Source organism: Rutilus rutilus, assembly GCF_951802725.1.
Source record: "Rutilus rutilus genome assembly, chromosome: 4".
Taxonomy (NCBI): Eukaryota; Metazoa; Chordata; class Actinopteri; order Cypriniformes; family Leuciscidae; genus Rutilus; species Rutilus rutilus.
In genome coordinates this window covers 15,567,154-15,593,852 of record NC_140212.1, presented here as the reverse complement: position 1 = coordinate 15,593,852, position 26,699 = coordinate 15,567,154, and the positions used below count along the sequence as shown (strand labels likewise).

The 26,699-nt window shown below is 38.9% G+C and overlaps 2 protein-coding genes across 4 annotated transcripts in view; one reads left to right on the top strand and one right to left on the bottom strand.

Annotated features, from left to right (window-relative positions):
- The window catches only part of ints13 (integrator complex subunit 13), a 38,022-nt gene extending 11,665 nt beyond the window's left edge, over positions 1-26,357 (top strand). Inside the window, exons 16-21 of one of the 2 annotated variants that reach the window (XR_014626985.1) lie at positions 18,838-18,907; positions 19,090-19,257; positions 21,087-21,167; positions 21,559-21,628; positions 25,822-25,891; positions 26,073-26,357. Coding sequence is in view for 1 of the 2 variants with exons in the window: in XM_084406268.1 (XP_084262394.1) it covers positions 18,838-18,907; positions 19,090-19,261 (242 nt within the window). In the remaining variant the exon portion in view is untranslated. Of the gene's footprint in view, positions 1-18,837; positions 18,908-19,089; positions 19,362-21,086; positions 21,168-21,558; positions 21,629-25,821; positions 25,892-26,072 lie in introns of those variants that run through there. The other variant, XM_084406268.1, reaches the window with a different exon arrangement.
- Positions 1,274-14,221, bottom strand: rassf8b (Ras association domain family member 8b). 2 transcript variants are annotated; one of them, XM_084406277.1, is made up of 5 exons: positions 13,890-14,221; positions 6,813-6,999; positions 5,119-6,017; positions 3,873-4,002; positions 1,274-3,794 (listed from the first exon to the last, which is right to left on the bottom strand). In XM_084406277.1, exons 2-5 carry the CDS (start codon positions 6,922-6,924, stop codon positions 3,673-3,675), a joined length of 1,263 nt encoding a protein of 420 aa, XP_084262403.1. In that variant the 5' UTR covers positions 6,925-6,999; positions 13,890-14,221; the 3' UTR covers positions 1,274-3,672. The 2 variants fall into 2 exon arrangements, with proteins under 2 accessions (XP_084262403.1, XP_084262404.1); XM_084406278.1 differs by having other exon boundaries at positions 1,281-3,794; positions 3,894-4,002; positions 13,890-14,144.
- Positions 26,358-26,699: the final 342 nt, after the last annotated feature.

Here is a 26,699-nt window from a genome sequence, read left to right as displayed (position 1 = left end):
TGAGCAGAAAATTCGCACTTGCAACTTTGGGGCGGCGGCGAAGTCTCGCGTGATATCAGGTCTCGCGATGTAAACAATTGCTTTACAAGCCAAAAGAAATCTGCTAAAATGCCGTCGTTATTGCGCTCCCTCACGCTGTTCGAACCCGAATGAAGAAGACGTTTTAAAGAATATCCCATCTGCTTTGATGTCGTTGATCTGCTAGCCTCTGGTGTCTGAGAATAGCCAACGAGTTTTTACAACAGTGTTGTCAAATATCTATTCCGAAGCTGTGGGGGGAGCTCTAGAGAGAAAACCTGCGAGCAAAAAGCGAGAATACAGCGAAGAAATCTCGAAGTTACCGAATGCAGCTTTAAAGGACAAGTTCGGTATTTTACACTTAAAGCCCTGTTTTCAGATAGTTTCTGATGAAATACAATGGTTAAGATTGACAAATGCTGCTGGCCCGAGAATTTTCGTTTTCTGTGGTAGCACCCCCCCCCCCCCCCCCCACCTACACAGTGGTTGCATAGTTGCACTGGAACAATCCTTCCTAAAACGCATTAAACTTTCGTTTACAAAGACGTGAAACTCACCGAGTGGTCAGGGGTGTTCACTGATATGCTCACACAAAAATCGCTGCAAAAGATGCTTTCCAACAGGTTTTATCGTAGTTTTTGTCCAACTCCATTGACTTGTATTGGATGTGCTGTGAGGTACGGTATTACTCCGCCGGTTGGGCTCAACTGGGCTGGAGTGTCTATTATTCAAGCTCTCAACAGAAGAATGTACGGGTGTGAGGCGTTTGGAAAAATAGGTCCACAGTTTTACAACGAATGGTAAAACACCTGTTGGAAAGCATCTTTTGCAGCGATTTTTGTGTGAGCATATCAGTGAACACCCCTGACCACTCTGTGAGTTTCACGTCTTTGTAATTCATTTAGTCTGCTCAAGCCCTGCCCCTTGCTTTCATATTTGCCTCCATCCAATAAACAACCAATGGACAGAACCCCCAACAAAGTCCCCACCCAATTTTTTTTCTTTTTAATAATCCACTTCACTCAGATAGATATAAAATAGGGAAGAAAGGATCCGTCGCTACTTCCGTTACATCGCGACTATGGAAATTGGTTGCCTGGGACAATGGTCAGTTTTGTGGTTATTATACAAAAATATCTGACCACAGATTACCGCGATTGACCTGCTGTGTAATAATTTCGCTAATCGCACACATACAAATACCACAAGTTCTAGGTTGTTGACTGCAACCAGAAAAGGACACAATAAACAGCAATACTCTATTCTAAATTTATTTAGCATTTTACAATGTTACTGCACCTTTTCCATTGATGGCATAAATGGTTTATGCTGCTTGATAAACATGTCACCATAAATCATTTCAATGTGTGTTCCAGGCATTTGACACTTCTCAAGAATGAAGTAGTTTAATTAATATAATTTGTTAAAAATAGAGCTGAATAGAAGTTTGTTGCCCAAAGGGATTTTGGTACTGCATTAAAGGTCAAAACTTGTGGTCCAGAGATATCAATCCATGATGCCATTTGATCTAAACTATCAGCTGAGCTTAATGTTGTTTTAGTCACACCTGTGTGTATAGCAGCAGGTGACAGAATACACACTGTTAATTTCTAATGCGCACACATCAGTCCCAAACCTCAAGCCTGTTACAATTGCACAGATATTTATACGGGCATTTAGCACAGTCCATGTTACACCTTAATACAACCCGTTGAGTATTATACCTGTATTAAGTGCCATAGGTGGATCCTCAGGCCTCTCACACAAGCTTAAAACTGAACGTCAGTGCATGCAGCCTAACAATGCTAAAAATAAAAACATTGTTTATTTTAGCTGTTAAGAGAGTGTTGTGCAATTTTTTTTCATCCATGTTAAAAATAGTCGTCTTTGCTACTTATTGATATGTTGCTATATGTTATTTACACTTTTTTAAGAAAGGCATGCGTCTCAAACATTCCCCTCGTCACACAGAGATGACTTAGTTCTTAAAGTCATGCAGCATTCAGACAACCGAATGCTCTTTTGTAGATCATCTGAGCACCAGTTCTGTGTGAAATCAACACACAACTACTCCAAAAATAAAATATCCAAATGTAGAAGCAGATGGATTTTGTTTTGAACGTATAGATACCTTAACATGATGTGCAAGGCTTTAAACCAAACCTGCCTTTTTTTACGAAGAGATACAACGATTTAGTCATCCATGAAGATCATGTTAAAATGTTAACTTTTGCCAAAAGTGTTTTTTTTTTGGAAGAAGAAAAAAAATTACAAATAAAATCAGTTCAGTTAGTTTACAAAAATATCCAAACAAATCCAGGAGCAACTGCAGCAAATCTAAATGAGCAATTCCTTATCCACACTATCAAGAGCTCTTTGCTTATGTCCACAATAAATGTAAAAATAAATGTAGTCATCTCTGTGAATTTGTTTTTAAGGGTAGCAGGTGCTACTACAGTTAAAACATTCACAAAAAAATAATAATGTCATCAACAAAATATTTTGGAGCTGCATCCCTTTGCTCAATTACAAATCTCTACATTCATGACTTCCAGAACACTTTGGTTTAATCTGAAATAAAATATAGTTCTGAAAACTAGTAAAACACAGTTTAGTTTAAAATATATGCAACTTTGCTAGTATGTGGATAGCATTTTAGTGAGATCAGCTAAATAAAAAAATAACTAGCAGAAATGAACAAAATAAAATGCATTCATTGGCCAAAAAGGTTCACTGGCAGAACACATTGATCTAGACCAGTCATTAGAATGACTTGTGCGTAACTACATTGTTCTGTACTTGCATTATTTAAAAGGCTACTTTTTTTAAACTAAGCAGTTCAGCACAAAATCAGGTTTCTTCATTTTAAAAGGTAACAAAGTTCACCTGTCACAAGCTGCTTTCATGCAAAAACACCTCTCTTCCTCACTTTCACACTATTTTAAAATATCGCATGCACCTGTTTTCCTGATTAGTGCGATCAAACGCAGAAAATTATTCTTCAGCTTGTAAGATTTCGGTAAAATTCCACAGCAGATGTTTTGGCCAATAAAGTGCAAACTAAGGCAAAACCCCACCCCTTTCTATGAGCTTTCATCACGACTATGAGCCATAAACCATAAACTGCATAATTTATCATCCTCAACGATCTCTTTGCATCTCCCGAAAATTCCGTCTGCTTGCATATCGCATTGAGTGTGAGGTTTACCTGGAGATTCAGAAACATTCTAGAAATGAAAGACATCATGATGCTGCATTTTCTAACTTGTACCAAAAGGTCAATGGATTGAACTTAGGCTGAGGCAGCATGTATTCTGTCTCTTTTTCTGTTTGAGTTTAGTAGTTGCCTTGTTCAATACATGTTCAAAGCCTTACTGTGTTTTGGGTCCAGTGAAAGTGAGCATACATTCAGCTGGAGTTGTCTTTATAGGATTTGGAGAACGCACTGATTGGGTTGGATTAGTCAAACAGCCATCAAGAGGAAGGAATCTTCACCGTGAACAAGCTCACTGCATATTTTCTGTCGAGTGAACAACAGACATCTCTATATTTCCAAGGAGTGTGATCTTGCCGAAGACTCTGAATCATGGTCTCGGAGTGATGTGGAGTCATGTGGGAAATTGACTGCATTTAGATGTTGATGCCGGTGCAAAATCAGACATAGATGCCTTCCGGGTTAAAGGTTGTGTTCAGGGGGCTCTGCAGAACTCGTAGGTCAGCGGGAAGTTGTCGGGCTGATCCAAGCCGCTTCAGAGATCCAGACTGATTTTCTGACTCTACAGAGACAAAACAAAGAGAGGTTACATTTGATATACATAAATCAAGAAAAGAACAGAGTATTTATGTGTCTGTACCTGTGTTAGCTTCCTCCTCACCAGGGTCTGCTGGTAGAACTGTTACTTTGGTGCCAGTCTGTTGAATAAACTGTTGAAGGTTTACCTGCCTTAGCTCCTTAGTTAACTGTTCCAGCTCCTGCTCTCTCTCCTAAATCAAACAATTAAAAGTTAAAGAATCTAACATCTAAAATAGACAATCAAATCAAATGTTTTCCCTTATACCTTACCATGTTCACACTTTTTAAAAAAGAGGGAGGCCAAAAGAGTGTGCTCCAAAAGACATCCATCTCATTTGTTAACAAGATAGTCCAGAGAGTATGAGTCAGGTGTATCTGTGTTATGTAACATTACATTTGAATGCAAACCATACTGGAACATATTCTGCTCCTTCACTTCATCTGTAAGCTCTGGCAAAGATCTTTTACATAACATCTGTGACCACTACCCTCCACCCCCACCCGGGTCCCTAACATTCTGCAAAGCCGATTAGTCACATTGTTGGAACTTAAGGCCAAAGAGTCTAAAACAAAGCAGCTGTAGCTCACTGCTTCTACTGCATGAAACAAAGTACTGGTCATGATTGTTTTGCTATTCATTAGTATTTTGCCTCAGAGGCAGTTGTCAAATTTGGTACGAGTACTTTGGATTAACTACCAAAACTTTATACGCACAGAACGGCACTTGAGATCATCTGCCACTGATGCACTGCAAGAAATGCAAAGACTGCGAACTGCTCACCAAGGAGACAAGCAGCTATGATAGAGGTGTCCTATCCTGCTCCTGGAGGGCCAATGACCTGCAGAGTTTAGCTCCAACCTACCCCAACACACTTGCCTGAAAGTTTCTAGTGATCCCGAAAGACCTTGATTAACTGGTTAGGATTTGAGCTAAACTCTTCAGGATAGTGTTCCTCCAGGAGTAGGACTGGGCACCCCTGAGATATGACCATCTTTGAGAGAGAAATCCACTATTCCATCTTTGCATGCTCCCCAATTCATTAAAAGCAATTCAGTTCTGTGATTTAGGAAAAATGTATTTCATACCAACTGCGAACCATACCTGCATACTTTGAATTTGGTTTTCTGTTGTGCACCTGAGTTTGGACACTTTCACACCAACCAAATTAACCTTTTTGATGACAAATGGACTCCGTCCACCCCAAAAGCTCTAGTGTGAGTGCAACCTCAAACCAAGTCAAAACCTTGGTCAGAAAGTCAGCAATATTAGTGTAAGTGAATTGTTATATTCCTTTAGGTGAACTCACCTGTAGCCTAATGTTTGACTGCCCAAGTGAGAGCTCCACAGCTCTGCAGTTGCTCTCCAGTCTTGCAGCCTGCTGCACCTGCATGTCCAGCTCGGCACGGGCCTTGTCCAGTCGCGACTGTACCTCCATTTCGTCTGCTATTCGCGTTTCCATCAGCTCTTGTTGTAGGCGTTCTGCCTCCAGCCCTGCCTCCATGCACTGAATACGAGCCAGGTACTCTCCCAGCTGCTCCTCGCACTCTTGTACACGGCTACGCAGTTCCTGCAGCTGCGCACGCAGTTGCCTCTCGTTGTCCTGCTCAATCTGCAGCTCATTCTCCCAGAATTCATGCTCCTTCATCTCCGCCTCATTCCTGCGGACCTGCTGCTCTAGTTCGACCAGCTCCTCTTCTTCTTCCTCCGTCAATTGCTGCTGCAACTCAGTCTCACAGCGTTGCAGTTTCTGCTCGAGGACGCGCAGTTTATCTTTCTGCAACTGCACCAGAAGGGACAGCTCCTGCGTAGGTGCCGGTGTGCTGCTGCGGATTGTGTTCACCGTTCTTTGCTTGGCCTCACCCTCACGACTCTTCCCGAAGATGTCACGCAACCCCTTGGCACCACCTGTGAAAGTGAGGGACTTGCGTTTTGGTTCACGGCGTTTGAGGGAACGATCGTTGGCTGTGGGCCGGAGCTTTGCCATGGGAGGGAGACTTTGGCGATATAGGCTGCGCTCAGGGGCTCTCGCAGAGGTGTCCGAGGTGGGGCGCTCGCTCAGAGAAGGGCCTGTACGTTGAAGCACCAACTGCACATCACTAGCGTACTGACCCCACTTATTCAGAGAAACCACAGGATTCTCATGGGGTGCCAGGTGCCTCTCTGTCTCACGCCATTTTTCAATCAGCGTATAGCGACCAGTCCGCCCTGCAATACAAAACTTTTACATTATCGATGATTTTTAGAATACTTACTAAAACATCTGTCATTTGCTCTGTACTGGCAACTTTAACTATTTTCAGTTCAAGATGACGTGCATAATTTCTGCACCAGTAGCATCAAAAATAATTATTGTATTCAAACAAGTTTCCCAAATTTCCCCTATTGGCCATGTGTTGCAGGGCTAGGCTTAATGAGGATGTTCAAACAAACTCAGCATTGTTTGTTAGCAGAGCCACAGCCTTTACACTCTGGGGAAATCAGCCTATGAATGGCTTACATATAGTTGTATATCAAGCTGGGAAAGAAGAAGGTATTTTAACATACAAAAAACTGCACACTTTAACTTTAATCAAACTGTGTATGGCTAAACAGAGAAGCTCTAAAGCTCTAAAAACATGGTGACACAAAGATGTAACTTCCAAAGGAAATTCATCCGACATTCACTAAAGACCAGGCGTCACAGTGGAACAGAGATTGCACTTATTCATGAAATAATGGAATAAGACACAGTCTCCATTTTTTTCCAGTATAGGGTGATAGGGTCGAACTCTGAGACTAGAAGGGACAATACTGCATTTCACTCCTTCAAACTCTGATCTCAATGAGGGCTTGTTGTCAAGGAGACAACCATAGTGAGTGTTATGTTGTGTCCTGAGGAAAGGAGGAACAAAATGAGCATGGAAGGGAACATACAAAACATGGAAAAGTTAAAAGTTCTTTTAAAAATGGTGCCATTGTAGTACATTTACAAGTTATTCAGAATCAGATTTAGTGTCTCACCTATTGCTTGGGCCAAAGCGATCACAACCTCTTGACATGTGGTGACCTCGGTGACACCACAGACGATGCGCTGCACTCCATCCACCCACACCTTCAGCTCCATGCCTCTCATCTGGATGATGTCATTCCTCACTTCTGTAGACACCCGTTACAAGCTCTCTGGTCTGCATGCTGCTCTTATCACTGCCTGTGAGACGAAATAAATGTTTGTGGTAATTCCACTTATTTAAGAAATTATTCAACCATAAGTACTCCCACTCTGTCATTGGAACCATCTTCAATAACAGTGACACTTGGTTCTTTAATATACAGTGTCAAGCTCTCATCTGTAATTATCCTTAAATCCAGCTTGCAAATCAATTTTCTCTTACTATATTGTGGTTTGGCCTTTAATGCTATCCAGCAAACGTAATGCAAGCGGAACGAAACTGCTCGTTATTGTGTGGTTAAAGGACCGTTTATCAGTTTGGACCAGTGCAGCGCGAGCCGATCGTGATCATGCAACACTGTAACTACACAGCGCTAAGAGATCCAGTAAAGAAAGCATTTGAATTCGCCACTGAAGTAATAACATCGCTGCGAGATCTAGTGACAAACATTCACATTTCTCCGTTATTAACGGATCAAACGGATAGATTTATGATGTTAGTTTTAATATAAAAAAGAATAATAAAAAAAAAGTGTATCATATCGAACCGTGAATTTTGTGAACTGTTACACCCCTAATATATATATATTGTTAAATATGTTATCACGGATTGTTAAATATGTACATAGGGGGGGCCCCCAAGGAAAAAGGTTGGGAACCACTGATATAGAGTATGCTTAAAACTTCCTGATTCAGATTTGTTCCTTTTTCTTTTTGTTTACTGCAAATCATTGGTAAGGAAAGCATACTCTAAACTGATGCATTTCCTCTTCTGTGGCAGTAGCACTGAGTGATGAGGGTGATTTATTTAGCTGTGAACCGCTCAAGCTGAAGAACTGGTCCAAACAGGCCTGTGAACACTATAGATGGTGCCCACTCCCATGAGACACACTCATAAAGGATAAGTGAGATGAGCTGTATACCCTTGACAGGTAATAAGTCTTTCAGTGTGTGTGTTGTGAAGAGAGAAAGTCCTCTGTTTGTCTCTCATTCTGTCGGTCTCTGAGAGTGTTTGGTCTGCTGAAATCTGAAGTGGTCTCTGCTGAAGTGCAGTGGGCAAAATCTTGATATGCCATCTCACACCCAGCTGATATCTATGATGGATACCCATGCCTGCATAGTGTGATCAGTATGTCATCACTACAGAAATACAGTTGCAGCAAACCCTAACCCCAAGTATTAAATTCCGGCATGTAAATAGTCCCTACATACGATTATAAAAAAAAAAAAAATTAAATTAAATGGAGGCAGATCTGAACGTGAGCTTGCAGTCGATTGTAAGATTGGGGGTTTCAGAGAATTTAATGATTGATGAAGTCCTGCATACGTCACCACAGAGAAGTCTGTCGTTTCACCGAAAGATCAAGTTATGACAATTCCCCCCTTCGCCTGGAGTTTGATTGACAGGCGATCTGACCAATCATAATGCAGAATCTGCCATTTTGTCCCACAAACAAACCAGGCAGAAGAGTTAGTAGATAAACGTCTGTGGGCATGAATGGTGTGTATTGACGTCTTTCCGCGGTTGAAACAACATACCTTCTAATGTTCATTCATGTTTATTTCGTGCTATAGCAAGTAGGAAGAGATGACTGGTGCATGTCACGACACATTAAAGAGCCACAAAATGGTATTTATTCTTTGCATTTAAATTTGATTAAACATTACCTGCTCAAAAAAATTAAGGATATGCATAGATGAATCGTTCACAATAAGATGAATACAATACAATGAATTTAGAAAGTAGCAACAACAACAACAAAATAAATCCAAATTCAATGAGGGATTCAAGGAATAATATCATAGAGACTTAGAGGGTAGGGCTCTTTTGACTTGGCCCAGTAAGCAACCACCTATAGCAACCACAAGGAACACCCTAGCAACCACCCTAAAATGCACTTAAAACTTCTTAGCAACCACCCACAACATCTTAGCTTTTGCATGGGCAAGTACTCACATCTAGTCTCATCTAGTTTTAATTCTGTTCTGGTGTGCGTTTTGATACTCTGACATAATATCTTAATCAGTCTCTCATGGGTAGGGACATCGGGCCAAGAAGGTACGTAACGTAATCATTCACTTCTGCTTCAGAAATCTCTCACGAGCTTGTTAATACAAAGTTCAGTCCCACCAGTTTATCAAAGCAGCATACAGTTATGTGGTGTTGTTTCCATGCATGTTTTAACCACTGTGTTAAAGCCCTACCCCCAACAGTATTATGTGTCAGCTGCCCGAATTTGTGTTTAACTGTATAGACATGAGTGATACAGGCATCTGCGCCAGACTAGCTTCGGCTTCATGACCTGGGGCTAAATTTAACAAACTCAAGGATTTGGTGGGGCCTTCACTGTAAGGTGCAGCCAAGACAGCCACTAAAGGAGACGTAATGCATCTAAACTCACATTCCAGTCGACTCACATGTCTGACGTCCATAAACACAGATCAGTACAGCACATATGGCTAGATCCAACAGTAACCCATCGGGTGTAACGGTCCCAGCATGTTGTGTTCTCACATGCTCTGTCAGGTCAATGTTGTTCATCCATTCTCGCTTTACTAATTCTGTTGAACATACAGTAAGTCAAATGTTTATAAAACTAGTCAGGGTAGCTGTCTGTCATACTTAAGCGGTCACAAATGAAAACGAAGCTGTGAGGGTTGGCAGTACAGTCCTGTTAATATGCTTTTCTGTTGTATAATTTGGTGTCAGTCCTTTAATCAGCAAAACATTTAAAAAAAATTTTTTTCTAAAATATGTCATTTGAGATGAAAGCTTGTTCCGCTGTCTAGTATTTATTCAGTTGCTGTGATTCTTGGAGTTTTATAGACAGCACATGAACACCTTCTCAGGGCCGGTGTGTTTTCTAACAAGGGTCCAGGCAAACACAAAGGTCTGCTGGAGAGACGCCCACCCCTGCAGGCCTCACAGCATGACTGGACACAAACAATCCATCTCCATGGTGATGCTTTTGCAGTTTTGTGAATCTCTCACATGGCCGGCTGTGACCGGCCTGGGAACTAACAAACAGCAGCAATTAAGGAACAATCTCTTTATTTTAACTTTTGTCCCGTGTCCCACTGTATAACTTTGTCCTGTCAGGGGTTCACAGCTGAACAACGCACCAATGAGTCACGAACTGACACTGAATTTAAACCATTCAAAATAAAATTGTTTGTCAGTACAACCTATGTTAAGGATTAGAAGAAACCCTGAGTAAGATTCATTAACTCGAAGTAACTTTAGTCTGAGGTGAATACACACAAGTGGCTCTTTCACAAACAATGTGGGGGAAGGGGTGTTGGACATATATATATATACCCCGCATGCCGTTCAACACAACGTTTAATTAGCGATATTTAAACAAAAGAGAGAGTTCAATCTTGTTTCAACTCTCCTTTGTCATTCATTGGTAAATAATATGAGAACTAAAACTCTGAGAGATGTTTTCTTCAAATGTTTTGAGAGTCACTGCACTTTGCCACTGCATGGGCAATGGACAAACAATATGTCAAAATTAGATTTTTATATTTCTGAATGCTTGCCTATAAATAAATAAAACGCCACACTCTAAAAAAAAAATTAGTTTGGGTAAAATATGGACAAACCCAACCATTTAAACATTTAATTTTAAAATTTAAACCAATGGTTGGGTTTGTCCATATTTGACCCAAACATGGGTTGAAACAACCCAGCATTTTTTAGCGCACCATAATGCCAGGGTGTTGTAGTTGTCAATGCACTAGTACTATATGGTTGCGAAGGCATTTGGAGTGGTTTATCATGTGTTTTTATGCAGTTTCTGGGCGTTCACTTTAAGTCCACCTTTAAGTCTGTATGATGTTCTGACCCCTAGATATGACTGAAGTCCTTCCCAAATGCAAATCTGTGATAATTTATCTTTTAATCTTACACCAGTCTGATCACTAAGATAAGCAATAGCACACATCTCCTCAACACAATCTGAGGTGTTAGTTGCAGCACAAAAAAACTTTTTGTTTAATACCAAGATCAAATTATAATTCAGTTTTGATGTAAATACTACCCTGTGCATACAGCCACAAGACTAACCTTTCACAGTATACTCCATTTGATAGCATGCATGAACGCCAGCGCTCGACACGTGCGCACTAGAAGATTTCATCCATCGCTATTTCTCTTTAGAAGTAGCATATAAAAATGACACATAAAATGTCTTTGTTTAAACTTGCGGGTGTCTATTGTTGTTGTGGTCTAGTTTGCTGCTGCCCAATCTCATCTGTTTTCTTTTTTTTTTGTCTGTGAAACAACAGCCGTGGCAGTGTTGCCACTTTTCGGACAAACGAGTGCAAGAAATAAAGGCTGCCAAAATATGCGAGCTGAACAGAGTATCAGCGGCTAATAGCATACAATACTTGCATACTATGCTGATGATTTGCACTGCATACCCTATAGCTTACGCTAAAACAGCGACGCATTAGCAAGCCCCACTAATTAGTAGTAAAAATAAATACTGGTAAATGAATGCAAAGTGCCATTAACAAAACAAAGAAACCAGAGAACAAACATTTGTTTCTCTGTCATTGTTTTTCTCTTGCACAACAGATAAATCCCTTCATTTCCTTGAGTTGGTCTGTATGGGTTCAGAAGAGGGAAGTGAACTGTCTGTGACCTGTGACACACTCGTATTAGAAACCAGCAAAAATACAAAAGCAGGGATATTTTAATTACCTAAAGTTCCTGAGACCACAGAAGAACAAACATTTTTGCCACACATATTTAACAAAAAAACACGTATAACTTCAAAAGGATGCTCCAATTTTGTGGAAATCTCGTCTTCCTAACTCATCAAAAGAGTAGAACAGCCTTCTGCAGCCTACTCAAGATCCTTATCTGCATCGCCATGCATTTATTCATGATATTACATGTACATCTCTCAGCACAGTTCCATCTCACTACCTCTGTAATGTTACTCCGCCTTCTGCTTTCCTCAGCTTTCCTTCGCTTCTTCTCTCTTCCTCTGGTAGGATGTGCGCTGGAGTTATTTAGCACTCTCGCGTACAACAATCCGCGATCAGCAGATCTGATCAGTGGGTGTTTAATGAGCCAGCTGTTGTCATACAAGACTGTGTATAATAAGAGGGAGAGGGATGTGTAATTGGTTGTGAGTGAGTCAGATCTATGAATGAGGCATGTGTAAACAGATCTACGAGTGAGTGAGGCAGAGGAAGGTGGTGTCCGAAAGCTGAAAAATGCACATACAAATCCAATGTTTGCATAACGTCCTGTGTCTGCTAAGATGACTCCATCTGGTCTATTTTTGATGGGTCTTGCGCTGCCTGCTGCATCTGAAGGAGTGTTACATTAGTTCATACCAAAACTTATGATTAAAATGATTAAAACATAGACATTAAATATTCACTTGGTTATCTGTAAAGCTCATTTGAATTTGTTAAAGATCATCAGACGTGACATTATGGTGCATTGGGATTGTGGTCCCTTTTTCCCTAACAGACAACTGTTTTAATAGGAAGGCATCCACAATTGGTTTCGCACAAGTTTGGCAGGTGAATTTATCATACTTTTAGTACATTTTAGCAAGAGTGGACATGTAGAAAACTTGAACAGAAATTCAAACCTGCTGAAAAGTGCATTACCTTAATCACAAGGCAACAGTTTGGCCTCTACTGCATATTCTTGTGCAAGTTCTGATAGTCGGTTTATGTAATCAAGCCACCTTAACAAAAACATTCCTATCTATTAATAAGAGTGCATATAACTTTACAGTTTGTAATATGACAGTGTGTATATAGCTTTGAAGGTGTTGGATTCTTAGTTGTTTGAGATCATAGTTTGATCACATTCATAACTTCAAGTAATAAATCATTAAGCAACATCACATAATGCTTAAAGAGAAAGTATAGCCTAACTAAAAATTTAAATTCTGTCATAATTTAGTAATTTTTTTTTACATAATGTGTGCGGCCATTTTAAAGTCAGACGCTTCTAGTCGTTTTAGCCGTACAAAAACTGTCTGGTAAGCTGCTTAACGTGGCAAACTAGTATTTGTTATTTTATTTTAATGTATTATCATAATCATAAACACACTGGGTTGTTGCATAAATAGCTGTACTGTTTACTGCACGTTATTCTTTCAGTTGTTTACATATAGCGGAATCACAAGTCTTTCACGTAAAATAGCTTTCTTTGCTACTTAAAATAAGATGGATGATGATTAATAAATGATGACAGAATTTTCAGTTATGGGTAAACTCCATTGAATAGATAATTAATAATTAGAAATGTCATTAAACTTGAATTAAAATATTTAACACCATCATAATTACTGAATTTGATCAACATTACCAGTGAGGCTGTGGCTAGTTGAAATTTTACTCCAGTGAAAAGAAAATTCTGTATAGGCACATGTAAATAATACACTATATGGGGTAAGATAATGGACCCTACCATTAAACAGCTTTAAAATATGTTGATTCAAAACCTATAGATGATCAGAGATAGTCATTGTGACAGCTCTCACCCTCTTTATAATGTCTAATAATGATGACTCATTAATGAAAGTTAATATGAAGCCACGGCTGAAGAGTCGTAATAGTGTTTATGGGATGCAGTGATGTGTGTTTTGTAAGTTTAGGAGGGGCTGCAGGCCTGCTGCTGATCTGATGGAAAACACTCACCATCATACTGTCATTTAACTCGTTAAAACGCATATGTAGATCTGGGGCTGGTGATAAAAGACCTGACATTGACTGCACACACAGTCTCGTGTCATGCGTCTGTTCTCCTGCGCGTTCATGTAGCTAACGCGTCCCGTCACAACTATTTAAAGGTCCCCCATGAAAACACATTCAATACATGTCGCCCCTCTCTCGGGCTTCCCCGGCAGTCCAAAACACGGTGCGGAGACGTTTATATAAAATCATTTGCGTACCTGCGTGTGTCTGCAGTCCCGGGCAGCCAAAATCCTCAGTCCGGGTCCGCTTCGCTTCCCCAAAGCAGAACCGAGATTTAATCAGATTATCTAGCTTTTCCTTCAATGTATCGTAAACACTCTCTTCATTTGATGTCAGTATATGCGGTCCGGTTCAGGTCCGTTCGGACGGTCCGCTCGCTGAAGTTCATACAGTGTGGCCCGTTACATCAGCAGCAGCAGCAGATCTGCTCTCTCTCTCTCTCTCACGCGAGTAAATACAGTGAGCGCGAGCGAGCGGGACACCGCAAGGCATCATGGAGCGAGCGCTTTAAAGCTGCACAGCCCGCACTGAACAAGTGTGCTCGTTCACACTCACACACTAGCTACTGCACATTAAGGGGTTATTTGGCGAAGTCTGTAGATTCAGTCTGTAGAATTGTTAACGCTTTCACATCTGTCATTAAGTCATTAACCAATTGATATAATATATTAATAAGTGTATTTAACATTACATGAATGAATCACTTCCACTTACCACTAATTACCCGTTAAGCAGTATATAATGTTTATTTAGTTTAATAGCCTACTTTTATTATTTTAATTATGCAATTAAATTAATAAATGTATCTGTTTTTAGATAATATCTAAATAACATGTCCCTTGACTTTTAAAAGATGAAAAAGATTATGAAACTAACAATGTTTAAATTTCTATTTCATAATTACAATTCCTTCTGACTGTACAGCAATGATACAATCTTGATGGCATCATTAAGTCGTTCATGTCACCAATAAAGATAAAATATTTATCATTTTAATTTCAAATCATTAAAACGTTGTGTGTGTGGGCATATATATATATATAGACACACACATACATAATACAAATATTTAAAAATGATAAAACATAATACAAATGTAATTGATTATATAAATTTAATTTATGGTCAGTTTCTGCTGCTTATATTTATTGTGTTGGCATTTAACAATCATAATGCCTGTTTTTAATTGATGAGGTTTAATAAAGAAACATTTTCCTCCGGCAGAGACATGACTCTACTGAGCATGTGCGGATAGTCATTGCTCTGGCTCGCTTGTGATTGCAGAAATGTATTGCATTTAATTTGCCCCGTTATGATTACCTCGGTCTCCCCTACTATAAATTACCAGAATGGTGCCATATGACATGTTAAATAACACCAACAGAGCAAAAGCTGATTTTCTACTGTGCTCTTAACTCATTTAATAATAATAGGCTATCTCATTATAATAAGCATGTTTGTCAGCAAACGCATTACGGCTGCATCGAGCTGTACTGTAGCTCATTACTTTGTAGCCTGTATGTTATTGGGGAATGTGTTACAATTTACAGTGTGCACTGTCTGTAATTTGTTTTGGAGAGGAAGAATCTACAAATACAACATATTGCAGCGTAGAAGCACTTCAATCTGCTTTATGTTAGATTTAGATTTTAGATTTTTTAGATTAGTTAGACCTTGAAAGAGAGAAAAATAATTTGACCACTCTGATCAGAGAGCATTGTAAACATGTCCACGTGAAAAGGTTGTCATAAAGCTCAAAACTGTGGATTAGTCTGAGCACTAAATGCCTGGATGAGGTCTGTTTATCTGCTGTGCTGCATGTGAAATCTGCCCAGCCCACGATGAGATTATCCACCCAGAAATCTGTGATTTATTACTCAGTGTTGTGTGGGATAACACAGCCTGCAAATCTGTTTCTAATATAGAGACCTGCTGCTGACCTGTCTCCTCCCTTCCCTTGACACAAGTGCTCTGCGAGGTTATTGAACAACATAACTTAAAAATGAGGTGCAGCAGCAAATGGACTGAAAGTATTAGCCAGATGTGGGAATGCAACTGCATCTGGGTTCTTATTGCATGAGGTTGGGTTATTTTTGTCTGCTATCAATGCTCTATCATACTTAAATCATACAAAAACCATAGACTGTAAAACAATTAAAAACACTCGCTTATAATCATTAACGATTGTGATTGGTTCTACACCGGCAATGAGGAAAAATAACGAGTAGTATGAAGCTGCAGACTCGGAGCCTGCTGCATCTACAGTCCCGCACCCAGAGTCCCGCATTCTCAGACCCCTCGTTTTTCGAGACAGCGCCTCCTATCAAATTAGATCGGATAAACATGTGAAGAACGTGAGTATCGTCAATTGTATTTAGCGAATCATACCTCATTCGGTTTCTTTTTTAATCAAACTACTTTATAGCTCATCGATACACCAACATATGAATAGTCCATTTAATATTTGTAAAGATAGTTTGTAACTAAATTTGAGCCATTAATGTATGTTTTTTCGCCTCTTTTACTTAAATTAGTTCTTATAAAACGTAAGTATTAAAATGAATCAATATTAATTTAACTGATATGAAGTTGTTGCAGCCATTTCCTCCGTGGCCCGACTTATCACCCTAGATATGCTTGTAATTTGCATTTGCAAAAAAATATTATTTATTATTACACAATATTTTTGACAATGGCATTCATCTTTTATTTTAGTGAAGTCGAGGAATTTGACAGAGTGATTGCAAAAAGAATTAAAAAAGAAGGAACATTCGCCTACCAGAAATTATTTTACCTTATGCATTTACATTAGCCAACATTTTACATTTATTCATTTAGCAGACGCTTTTATCCAAAGCGACTTATAAATGAGGAGGTTTTTTTAATGCAATTGAAGACGAAAAGTAAAGTCACTAACACAATTCTTTCCTTTTTTCTTTGCTTTGTCCTGTTTACAGCAAGATGATGTTTAGGTGATCGTTAAATAAAGTATAGAATTGTTTATATTGGTGTTTTCTATTCTTATTTGAGTTTTGCTTCGCATTCAAAATATCAAAAAACAGGTTTTGTAATGTTAGCATGGTATAATGGTAATTACCATTATAGGTTGAACTGAAAGAAAAATTGGAATTTTAAAAAAAAAAAAACGTAGCAATATAATAGGCTATCACATAATATTTTTCAGAAGATAGTTCAATCTGCAATTGCGACTTTATTTCTCAGAATTACGACTTCATATCTCGCAATTGCGACTTTATTTCTCGCAATTCTGACATCATATCTCGCAATTCTGAGGGAAAAAAAAGTCAAAAACTCTGACTTGATATATCGCAATTGTGAGGAAAAAAAAGTCAGAAGTGTGAGATAAAAAGTCGCAATTATTATTATTTATTTATTATTCAGTGGCGGAAACAAGCTTCCATAGTAGGCTAATTGTATCCCTTCCATCAGTAATTTTCTTTCAATTACACCCACGCTCAAAAACTACTGGGTAATTTGTTAGCCAGAGAACACAATACGTTTTTTTGGCACATGCATTAAGCAGGGAACGCAAATATTTATTTGGATAACTTTAAAAAGGAGACTGTAATATTGCATCCTATTGTTTTCAATGGCATTTGGATAAGGGTGTTATACGATCTTCTGAACAGCAGGAGGCGCTGTCTCGAAAAACGAGGGGTCTGAGAATGCGGGACTCTGGGTGCGGGACTGTAGATGCAGGCTCCGAGTCTGCAGCTTCATAATGTTGAAAATAACAGGTCACACCACGTGACCAAAACGGTATTAATCAGGCATTGAGAGAAGACTGCGCCTGAAGACACCAACACAAACTAATATAAAAATTATCATCTATATCTTACAGTAACGAGAGAAAGACTAAAATAACTCTTTTGGTGAATACTGAAGTGCAGTTTGCCATCCGCTTCACTAGGGGCGAAAGCGGACTTCACTTTCAGCATGACAGTTTTTTGCTCCTTGGCGACGTGACGCATGTAAACACTCTCCACAACACGTTTGAATAGTTTTAACACATTTTTCATGCATGTACAGCTCTTGCAGATGAGAGCTCTGTGGCTTCAGTGTCTACAAACTTTTAACGTAAGCAGGCTCTTTCCACAGAAAGCGCAAAGCTCTTGTAAAATAACTAGCATGCGTTAAGTGAATGATGCTTTGTATGAACTGACGCCAGTAGATTATTCTTTTATTTATACTTATAAAAGGTACAAAGTACCTTTAAAAAGTAGAAAAATCCGTTAATCACTGTTGATTTAGTAGTGTCATATATTTATATTTATTAAAATATTTGGTGTTGTGTTAAAGGGATAGTTCACCGAAAAATGTCATCATTTACTCACCCTCATGTTGTTCCAAACCTGTATGACTTTCTTTCTTCTGCTGAACACAAAAGAAGATATTTTGAAGAAAGTCGGTAACCAAACGACTGATGGACCCCATTGACTTACATAGTAGGAAAAAAATATATACTATGGAAGTCAATGGGGACCAGCAACTGTTTAATTACCAACCTTCTTTAAAATATCTTCTTTTGTGTTCAGCAGAAGAAAGGAAATCATACAGGTTTGGAACAACATGAGGGTGAGTATATGATGACAGCATTTTCATTTTTGGGTGAACTATCCCTTTAAGCTCTGATGTTCTCCTGCCACTTCATGGTTTTCCTTCTTCTAGCTGTATGTATGATACAATATTATTGATTAAGGCACAGAGTAATTTTAATGTCATCTTCAGATGTATAAGTGTATAACAGAGGACATATTTGCAGCAGTATAATAAATATGCTGCGATTCAAATTGGTATTTGGCACATTTACACACTTGGCTTCTGCTTTGATAAGATACTGCATGCAATCACACTACAAGATGTCATCCTCTCCAAAGCAGCATTTTTAAATGTATGTCTTTAAGATACATAATATCTCTTTTATTAGCCATAATAGATCTATTTTACGTTTCATCTTCTTTCACACAGCAAACTTTTTGAAATGTAAATTGTGTGTTGGTTTGGTGAAACATTTGTAAATGGAGATTTATAGTTTTATTCTAGAATTGAAAATTATATACAATATGAATTACTTGTGTGTGTATGTATATTTATCTCTTGTCTTGTCCTGTCTTTTCTCTACAGAATGGACCGTAGAGTTTTGGGTCATGTGGACAGACATTCACTGTAAGGATGGAGATCTGCACATGCACAGGTAATGCTTTTATCATGTAATGTGTTTTGTTGGCTAGTAAATGTGTAGGTTATCATCTTTTTGTTTTTGAAGGGGTTGCCTCTTTAAAAAGAAAATGATGGTAACCTAAGTAGGTGGGGAAGGGACGGGAAATGAAAAATTTTATACAGCTAATTTTTATTTTTTTCCTCTCTGGCCAAAAGCATAACCACTGTTGGACATTGTGCTGGAAGTTCAGGGGGAGACCTCACCGGTATCCCCCTTCTTTGGGCGCGCCCTTCACACTCTCACCACACCACTCGTTCATATCGCAGACATCTGGCTGGGATTGAACCAGCAACCTCTGAAACCGTGAGGCAGCGCTCTAACCTGTGAGCCACAGATCTCTTGTCTGTCTGTGTGAGGGAACTTATATTTCACACTTCACCTGTATGTGGCCTGTGAGTTTCTAATAAAGCAATCAGATTAAAGTGTAGCATAGTGATTGTTTCCCAACACACTGAGGTGGGATTTGAACCCAAGTTTCTAGCGCAGCCTTGTTCATAACTAACGTGTGTTTAGCCACTTGCGCCACTGTGACTTTCACATCAGCCACTGGTGTTTGGGCCGATTTGTTGGATATAATGCAATATGTGAGTCTTAATGTAAGCAATAGTGGGATTTGAACCAAAGTTTCTAGCGCATCCTAGTTCACAACTAACGTGTGTTTAGCCACTTACGCCACTGTGGCTTTCACATCAGCCACTGGTGTTTGGGCCGATTTGTTGGTTATAATGCAATATCTGAGATTTAATATAAGCCAAAGAGGGATTTGAACCTGAGCCTCTAGGGCAGCCTTGTTCATAAACAACATGTGTTTAGCCACTTGCACCACTGTGGCTTTCACAACGAGTGCTGGTGTTTGAGCAACTTTGTTGTATATAATGCAATGCGTGAGATAATTTAATGTAAGCAAGCGTGGGATTTGAACTCAGGACTCAATTATGTAAATGCAACACCTTATCTACTGAACCACTGAATTTGAGGTGTTAAATTATGTTTTTTATAAGCCTTTTATTGGATATGATGAAACAAAAATGAGCTGAAAGTGATTGTATTTTGAACCACTGATCTTGACATGGCATAGTGACTTTTTTTCCCTTTTAAATAGAAACTTTAAAAATTGTGGGATTTGAACCAATATTTTACATAATCTGAGGACCATGTTTTCTTTCATCATGTTCAGAAAACATTAGATTTAATCATTATAGACAACATACAATCATTTTCTGTTTATACTCTGTTAGTAATATAGAGAGAGAGAGAGAGAGAGAGAGAGAGAGAGAGATGGCGCTCCTCTTCCTTTCATTCCTCAAAATTCCTTCGGCCTCTTCAACACTGGCGTTGTCATTTATTATTGCAGATACACTTCATGTCCACAAGGGGAGCAGTTTACTGAAAATATGACTCAATTTAACAAACAACACGAAATCATTGTTTAAAAGTGAACAAAAACTATCAGTTTAAATGGAAAGGTGGAAAATGCACGTACTTTACACATAAACAATCCACTCAAAAGGAGTCTTGGAAGACTTTTTGTCCCGTTTTTTATTTGTGTTTGTCATTTCGGCCATGTGGCTTTCAGTTCAACACATCGGGCATTTTACCTCACCGGTTGAGAGCTGATCTGAGTCAATTATCTGCTAGATTCCATGTTTATCCTCTGCTCGACACCCTGACAGAATCATAGATTTGTTTTAATATATATAAAATCACACATTTGTGTCTTCTCACCGACGACTCTCCTCGTGGAGTTTATTGGCGGCGTCTCTCATGTATTAATGCTGCTGTTACACTTACTGACCACAAGAGGGAGCCGCTGATTACCTGTTTCACCTGTCCTACATATTCAACGTAATAAACAGGGATTTTGCTCGAGTATATAAATGTTAAAGTAATCTAGACGTTTTAGTATTGAGTCACGGACTCAACATGAAGCAATGTTCTGTCTATTTTAGCACTGTCTATAACACGACTCGTCTGGTGGAAATGTTAGGGCAGTCGTCCGCTCTACTACTAGGGGCGCAAGCGGACTTTGCGTCCAGCGACCTGTGCATCTCGTCAGCGTGACACCTGACAGCAGTGTCAACAACAACTACAGACTGTTGTAATGTCATGAAGTTACAGATCCTGTATAAAGACTTTTATTGTCACTCAACAGCACATATTCCAGGCCAACAGACAAACAAAACCGACACACCACGATAAAGTGAATGAATCGAGGATTTCACGCGACTCACCTGTAAGTAACTTAAGTGCCTTTCTCTTGTTAAGTTGCTAGCAGTTATATAGCGGTCCTCAACTGACATTTAGTCAATTATGTCAGTTTGTATTGATGTGTCATTCTTCTGATATGTAAACGCTGGGCTTTTAATGTGTTTGCTAGAATATTAGAGTGATGCTGCTCTTTCCTCTTTTCTTTCACGCTAGTCCTTAAAATACGAGTTATTAGACAACGCACCATTTATGAAAGCAGTCAAATCTTTTATGACTGTTTGTCACTGACTTCGTTTAATTATTTTTTGCTGTTGTTGCATTGCCTTGAAAATGAATCTAAAAAGCAGATTCATATGAAGTTTATAAAGTTCATATGGTATGAAGTAAAGTCTTTTGTTTGTGTCTTTCATCTGCAGACTAAAGGATGTGTTTCGACCGTACCGGGACAGACATTCACTGTAATGATGGAGATCTGCTCATGCACAGGTAATGTTTAAATCATCTTATGTGTTTTGTTGAGTAGTACATGTGTGTAGGTTATCATCAGTTTCCTTTTGAAGGGGTTGCCTCTTTAAAAAGTAAATGTTGGTAACCTAAGTAGGTGGGGAAGGGATGGAAAATTAGAATATTTATACAGCTAATTTTTTTTATTATTTCCCATCTGGCCAAAAGCATAACCACTTTTGGACATTGTGCTGGAAGTTCAGGGGGAGACCTCACCGGTATCCCCCTTCTTTGGGCGCGCCCTTCACACTCTCACCACACCACTCGTTCATATCACAGACATCTGGCTGGGATTGAACCAGCAACCTCTGAAACCGTGAGGCAGCGCTCTAACCTGTGAGCCACAGATCTCTTGTCTGTCTGTGTGAGGAAACTTATATTTCACACTTCACCTGTATGTGGCCTGTGGGTTTCTAATAAAGGAGTCAGATTAAAGTGTGGTGTAGTGATAGTTTCCCACACAGAGGTGGGATTTGAACCCAAGATTCTAGCGCAGCCTTGTTCATAACTAACGTGTGTTTAGCCACTTACACCACTGTGGCTTTCACATCAGCCGTTGGTGTTTGGGTCGATTTGTTGGTTATAATGCAATATCTGAGATTTAATATAAGCCAAAGAGGGATTTGAACCTGAGCCTCTAGGGCAGCCTTATTCACAAACATGTGTTTAGCCACTTGCACCACTGTGGCTTTCACAACGAGTGCTGGTGTTTGAGCAACTTAGTTGGATATAATGCAATGCGTGAGATAATTTAATGTAAACAAGCGTGGGATTTGAACTCAGGACTCAATTATGTAAATGCAACACCTTATCTACTGAACCACTGAATTTGAGGTGTTAAATGATGTTTTTTATAGGCCTTTTATTGGATATGATAAAACAAAAATGAGCTGAAAGTGATTGTATTTTGAACCACTGATCTTGACATGGCATAGTGACTTTTTTCCCTTTTAAATAGAAACTTTAAAAATTGTGGGATTTGAACCAATATTTTACATAATCTGAGGACCATGTTTTCTTTCATCATGTTCAGAAAACATTAGATTTAATCATTATAGACATACAATCATTTTCAGTTTATACTCTGTTAATAATAGAGAGAGAGAGAGAGAGAGAGAGAGAGAGAGAGAGAGAGAGAGAGAGAGAGAGAGAGAGATGGCGCTCCTCTTTCTTTCATTTCTCAAAATTCCTTCGGCCTCTTCAACACTGGCGTTGTCATTTATTATTGCAGATACACTTCATGTCCACAAGGGGAGCAGTTTACTGAAAATATGACTCTCAAATTTAACAAACAACACGAAATCATTGATTAAAAGTGAACAAAAACTATCAGTTTAAATGGAAAGGTGGAAAATGCACCTACTTTACACATAAACAATCCACTCAAAAAGAGTCTTGGACGACTTTTTGTCCCGTTTTTTATTTGTGTTTGTAATTTAATAATAATTTGTTACATTTATATAGCGCTTTTTTTCTGAGACCTCAAAGCGCTTTACATATGGAAGGGGGGAATCTCCTCAACCGTTGGCCGTAATTTCGGCCATGTGGCTTTCAGTTCAACACATCGGGCATTTTACCTCACCGGTTGAGAGCTGATCTGAGTCAATTATCTGCTAGATTCCATGTTTATCTTCTGCTCGACACCCTGACAGAATCATAGATTTGTTTTAATATATATAAAATCACACATTTGTGTCTTCTCACCGACGACTCTCCTCGTGGAGTTTATTGGCGGCGTCTCTCGTGTATTAATGCTGCTGTTACACTTACTGACCACAAGAGGGAGCCGCTGATTACCTGTTTCACCTGTCCTACATATTCAACGTAATAAACAGGGATTTTGCTCGAGTATATAAATGTTAAAGTAATCTAGACGTTTTAGTATTGAGTCACGGACTCAACATGAAGCAATGTTCTGTCTATTTTAGCACTGTCTATAACACGACTCGTCTGGTGGAAATGTTAGGGCAGTTTGTCGTCCGCTCTACTAGGGGCGCAAGCGGACTTTGCGTCCAGCGACCTGTGCATCTCGTCAGCGTGACACCTGACAGCAGTGTCAACAACAACTACAGACTGTTGTAATGTCATGAAGTTACAGATCCTGTATAAAGACTCTTATTGTCACTCAACAGCACATATTCCAGGCCAACAGACAAACAAAACCGACACACCACGATAAAGTGAATGAATCGAGGATTTCACGCGACTCACCTGTAAGTAACTTAAGTGCCTTTCTCTTGTTAAGTTGCTAGCAGTTATATAGCGGTCCTCAACTGACATTTAGTCAATTATATCAGTTTGTATTGATGTGTCATTCTTCTGATATGTAAACGCTGGGCTTTTAATGTGTTTGCTAGAGTATTAGAGTGATGCTGCTCTTTCATTGACTCGCGCTGTCATTCTCCGCTTAAGTCGAGTTATTAGACAACGAACCATTTATGAAAGCAGTAAAAATCTTTTATGACTGTTTGTAACTGACTTCGTTTAATATTTTTTTTTTTTGCTGTTGTTGCATTGCCTTGAAAATGAATCTAAAAAGCAGATTCATATGAAGTTTATAAAGTTCATATGGTATGAAGTAAAGTCTTTTGTTTATGTCTTTCATCTGCAGACTAAAGGATGTGTTTCGACCGTACTGGGACAGACATTCACTGTAATGATGGAGATCTGCACATGCACAGGTAATGTTTAAATCATCTTATGTGTTTTGTTGAGTAGTAAATGTGTGTAGGTTATCATCATTTTCCTTTTGAAGGGGTTGCCTCCTTTTAAAAGAAAATGTTGGTAACCTAAGTAGGTGGGGAAGGGATGGAAAATGAGAATATTTATACAGCTACATTTTTTTATTATTTATGCATGCAAATTAACTATGGACTGATACCATGTGCTTATATATTAAATATTGATATCATGTGCATATTAAAATATAGGTAAACTTCCTGTAATTCCTGAATGATGAGTGTGAAATAAAGTATTTATTAATATCTTGATATTATTGCTAGATACATTTGTATTATTTCACAAATGTTCATCTCGTTTGAATAGTTTTAACACATTTTTCATGCACGTACAGCTCTTGCAGATGAGAGCTCTGTGGCTTCAGTGTCTACAGACTTTTAACGTAAGCAGGCTCTTTCCACAGAAAGCGCAAAGCTCTTGTAATATAACTAGCATGCGTTAAGTGAATGATGCTTTGTATGAACTGACGCCAGTAGATTCTTTTATTTATACTTATAAAAGGTACAAAGTACCTTTAAAAAGTAGAAAAATCCGTTAATTACTGTTGATTTAGTAGTGTCATATATTTATATTTGTTAAAATATTTGGTGTTGTGTTAAAGGGATAGTTCACCGAAAAATGAAAATGCTGTCATCATTTACTCACCCTCATGTTGTTCCAAACCTGTATGACTTTCTTTCTTCTGCTGAACACAAAAGAAGATATTTTGAAGAAAGTCGGTAACCAAACGACTGATGGACCCCATTGACTTACATAGTAGGAGAAAAAAAAAATACTATGGAAGTCAATGGGGACCAGCAACTGTTTAATTACTAACCTTCTTTAAAATATCTTCTTTTGTGTTCAGCAGAAGAAAGGAAATCATACAGGTTTGGAACAACATGAGGGTGAGTAAATGAGGACAGCATTTTCATTTTTGGGTGAACTATCCCTTTAAGCTCTGATGTTCTCCTGCCACTTCATGGTTTTCCTTCTTCTAGCTGTATGTATGATACAAGATTATTGATTAAGGCACAGAGTAATTTTAATGTCATCTTCAGATGTATAAGTGTATAACAGAGGACATATTTGCAGCAGTAAAATAAATATGCTGCGATTCAAATTGGTATTTGGCACATTTACACACTTGGCTTCTGCTTTGATAAGATACTGCATGCAATCACACTACAAGATGTCATACTCTCCAAAGCAGCATTTTTAAATGTATGTCTTTAAGTTACATAATATCTCTTTTATTAGCCATAATAGATCTATTTTACGTTTCATCTTCTTTCACACAGCAAACTTTTTGAAATGTAAATTGTGTGTTGTTTTGGTGAAACATTTGTAAATGGAGATTTATAGTTTTATTCTACAATTGAAAATTATATACAATATGAATTACTTGTGTGTGTATGTATATTTATCTCTTGTCTTGTCCTGTCTTTTCTCTACAGAATGGACCGTAGAGTTTTGGGTCATGTGGACAGACATTCACTGTAAGGATGGAGATCTTCTCGTGCACAGGTAATGCTTTTATCATGTAATGTGTTTTGTTGGCTAGTAAATGTGTAGGTTACCATCTTTTTGTTTTTGAAGGGGTTGCCTCTTTAAAAAGAAAATGATGGTAACCTAAGTAGGTGGGGAAGGGACAGGAAATGAAAAATTTTATACAGCTAATTTTTATTTTTTCCTCTCTGGCCAAAAGCATAACCACTGTTGGACATTGTGCTGGAAGTTCAGGGGGAGACCTCACCGGTATCCCCCTTCTTTGGGCGCGCCCTTCACACTCTCACCACACCACTTGTTCATATCGCAGACATCTGGCTGGGATTGAACCAGCAACCTCTGAAACCGTGAGGCAGCGCTCTAACCTGTGAGCCACAGATCTCTTGTCTGTCTGTGTGAGGGAACTTATATTTCACACTTCACCTGTATGTGGCCTGTGAGTTTCTAATAAAGGAGTCAGATTAAAGTCTGGCGTAGTGATTGTTTCCCAACACACAGAGGTGGGATTTGAACCCAAGATTCTAGCGCAGCCTTGTTCACAACTAACGTGTGTTTAGCCACTTACGCCACTGTGGCTTTCACATCAGCCGCTGGTGTTTGGGTCGATTTGTTGGTTATAATGCAATATCTGAGATTTAATATAAGCCAAAGAGGGATTTGAACCTGAGCCTCTAGGGCAGCCTTGTTCATAAACAACATGTGTTTAGCCACTTGCACCACTGTGGCTTTCACAACGAGTGCTGGTGTTTGAGCAACTTTGTTGTATATAATGCAATGCGTGAGATAATTTAATGTAAGCAAGCGTGGGATTTGAACTCAGGACTCA

What these genes read in the sequence shown, in the direction of transcription:
- rassf8b (XM_084406277.1), bottom strand. Translation starts at nt 6,924, where the DNA reads ATGAGAGGCATGGAGCTGAAGGTGTGGGTGGATGGAGTGCAGCGCATC. An exon ending in CGCTTTGGCCCAAGCAATAG is followed by an intron (nt 6,018 to 6,812) that starts GTGAGACACTAA and finishes TTTGTATTGCAG; the next exon opens with GGCGGACTGGTCGCTATACG. An exon ending in TGAGGAGGAAGCTAACACAG is followed by an intron (nt 3,795 to 3,872) that starts GTACAGACACAT and finishes TTGTCTCTGTAG; the next exon opens with AGTCAGAAAATCAGTCTGGA.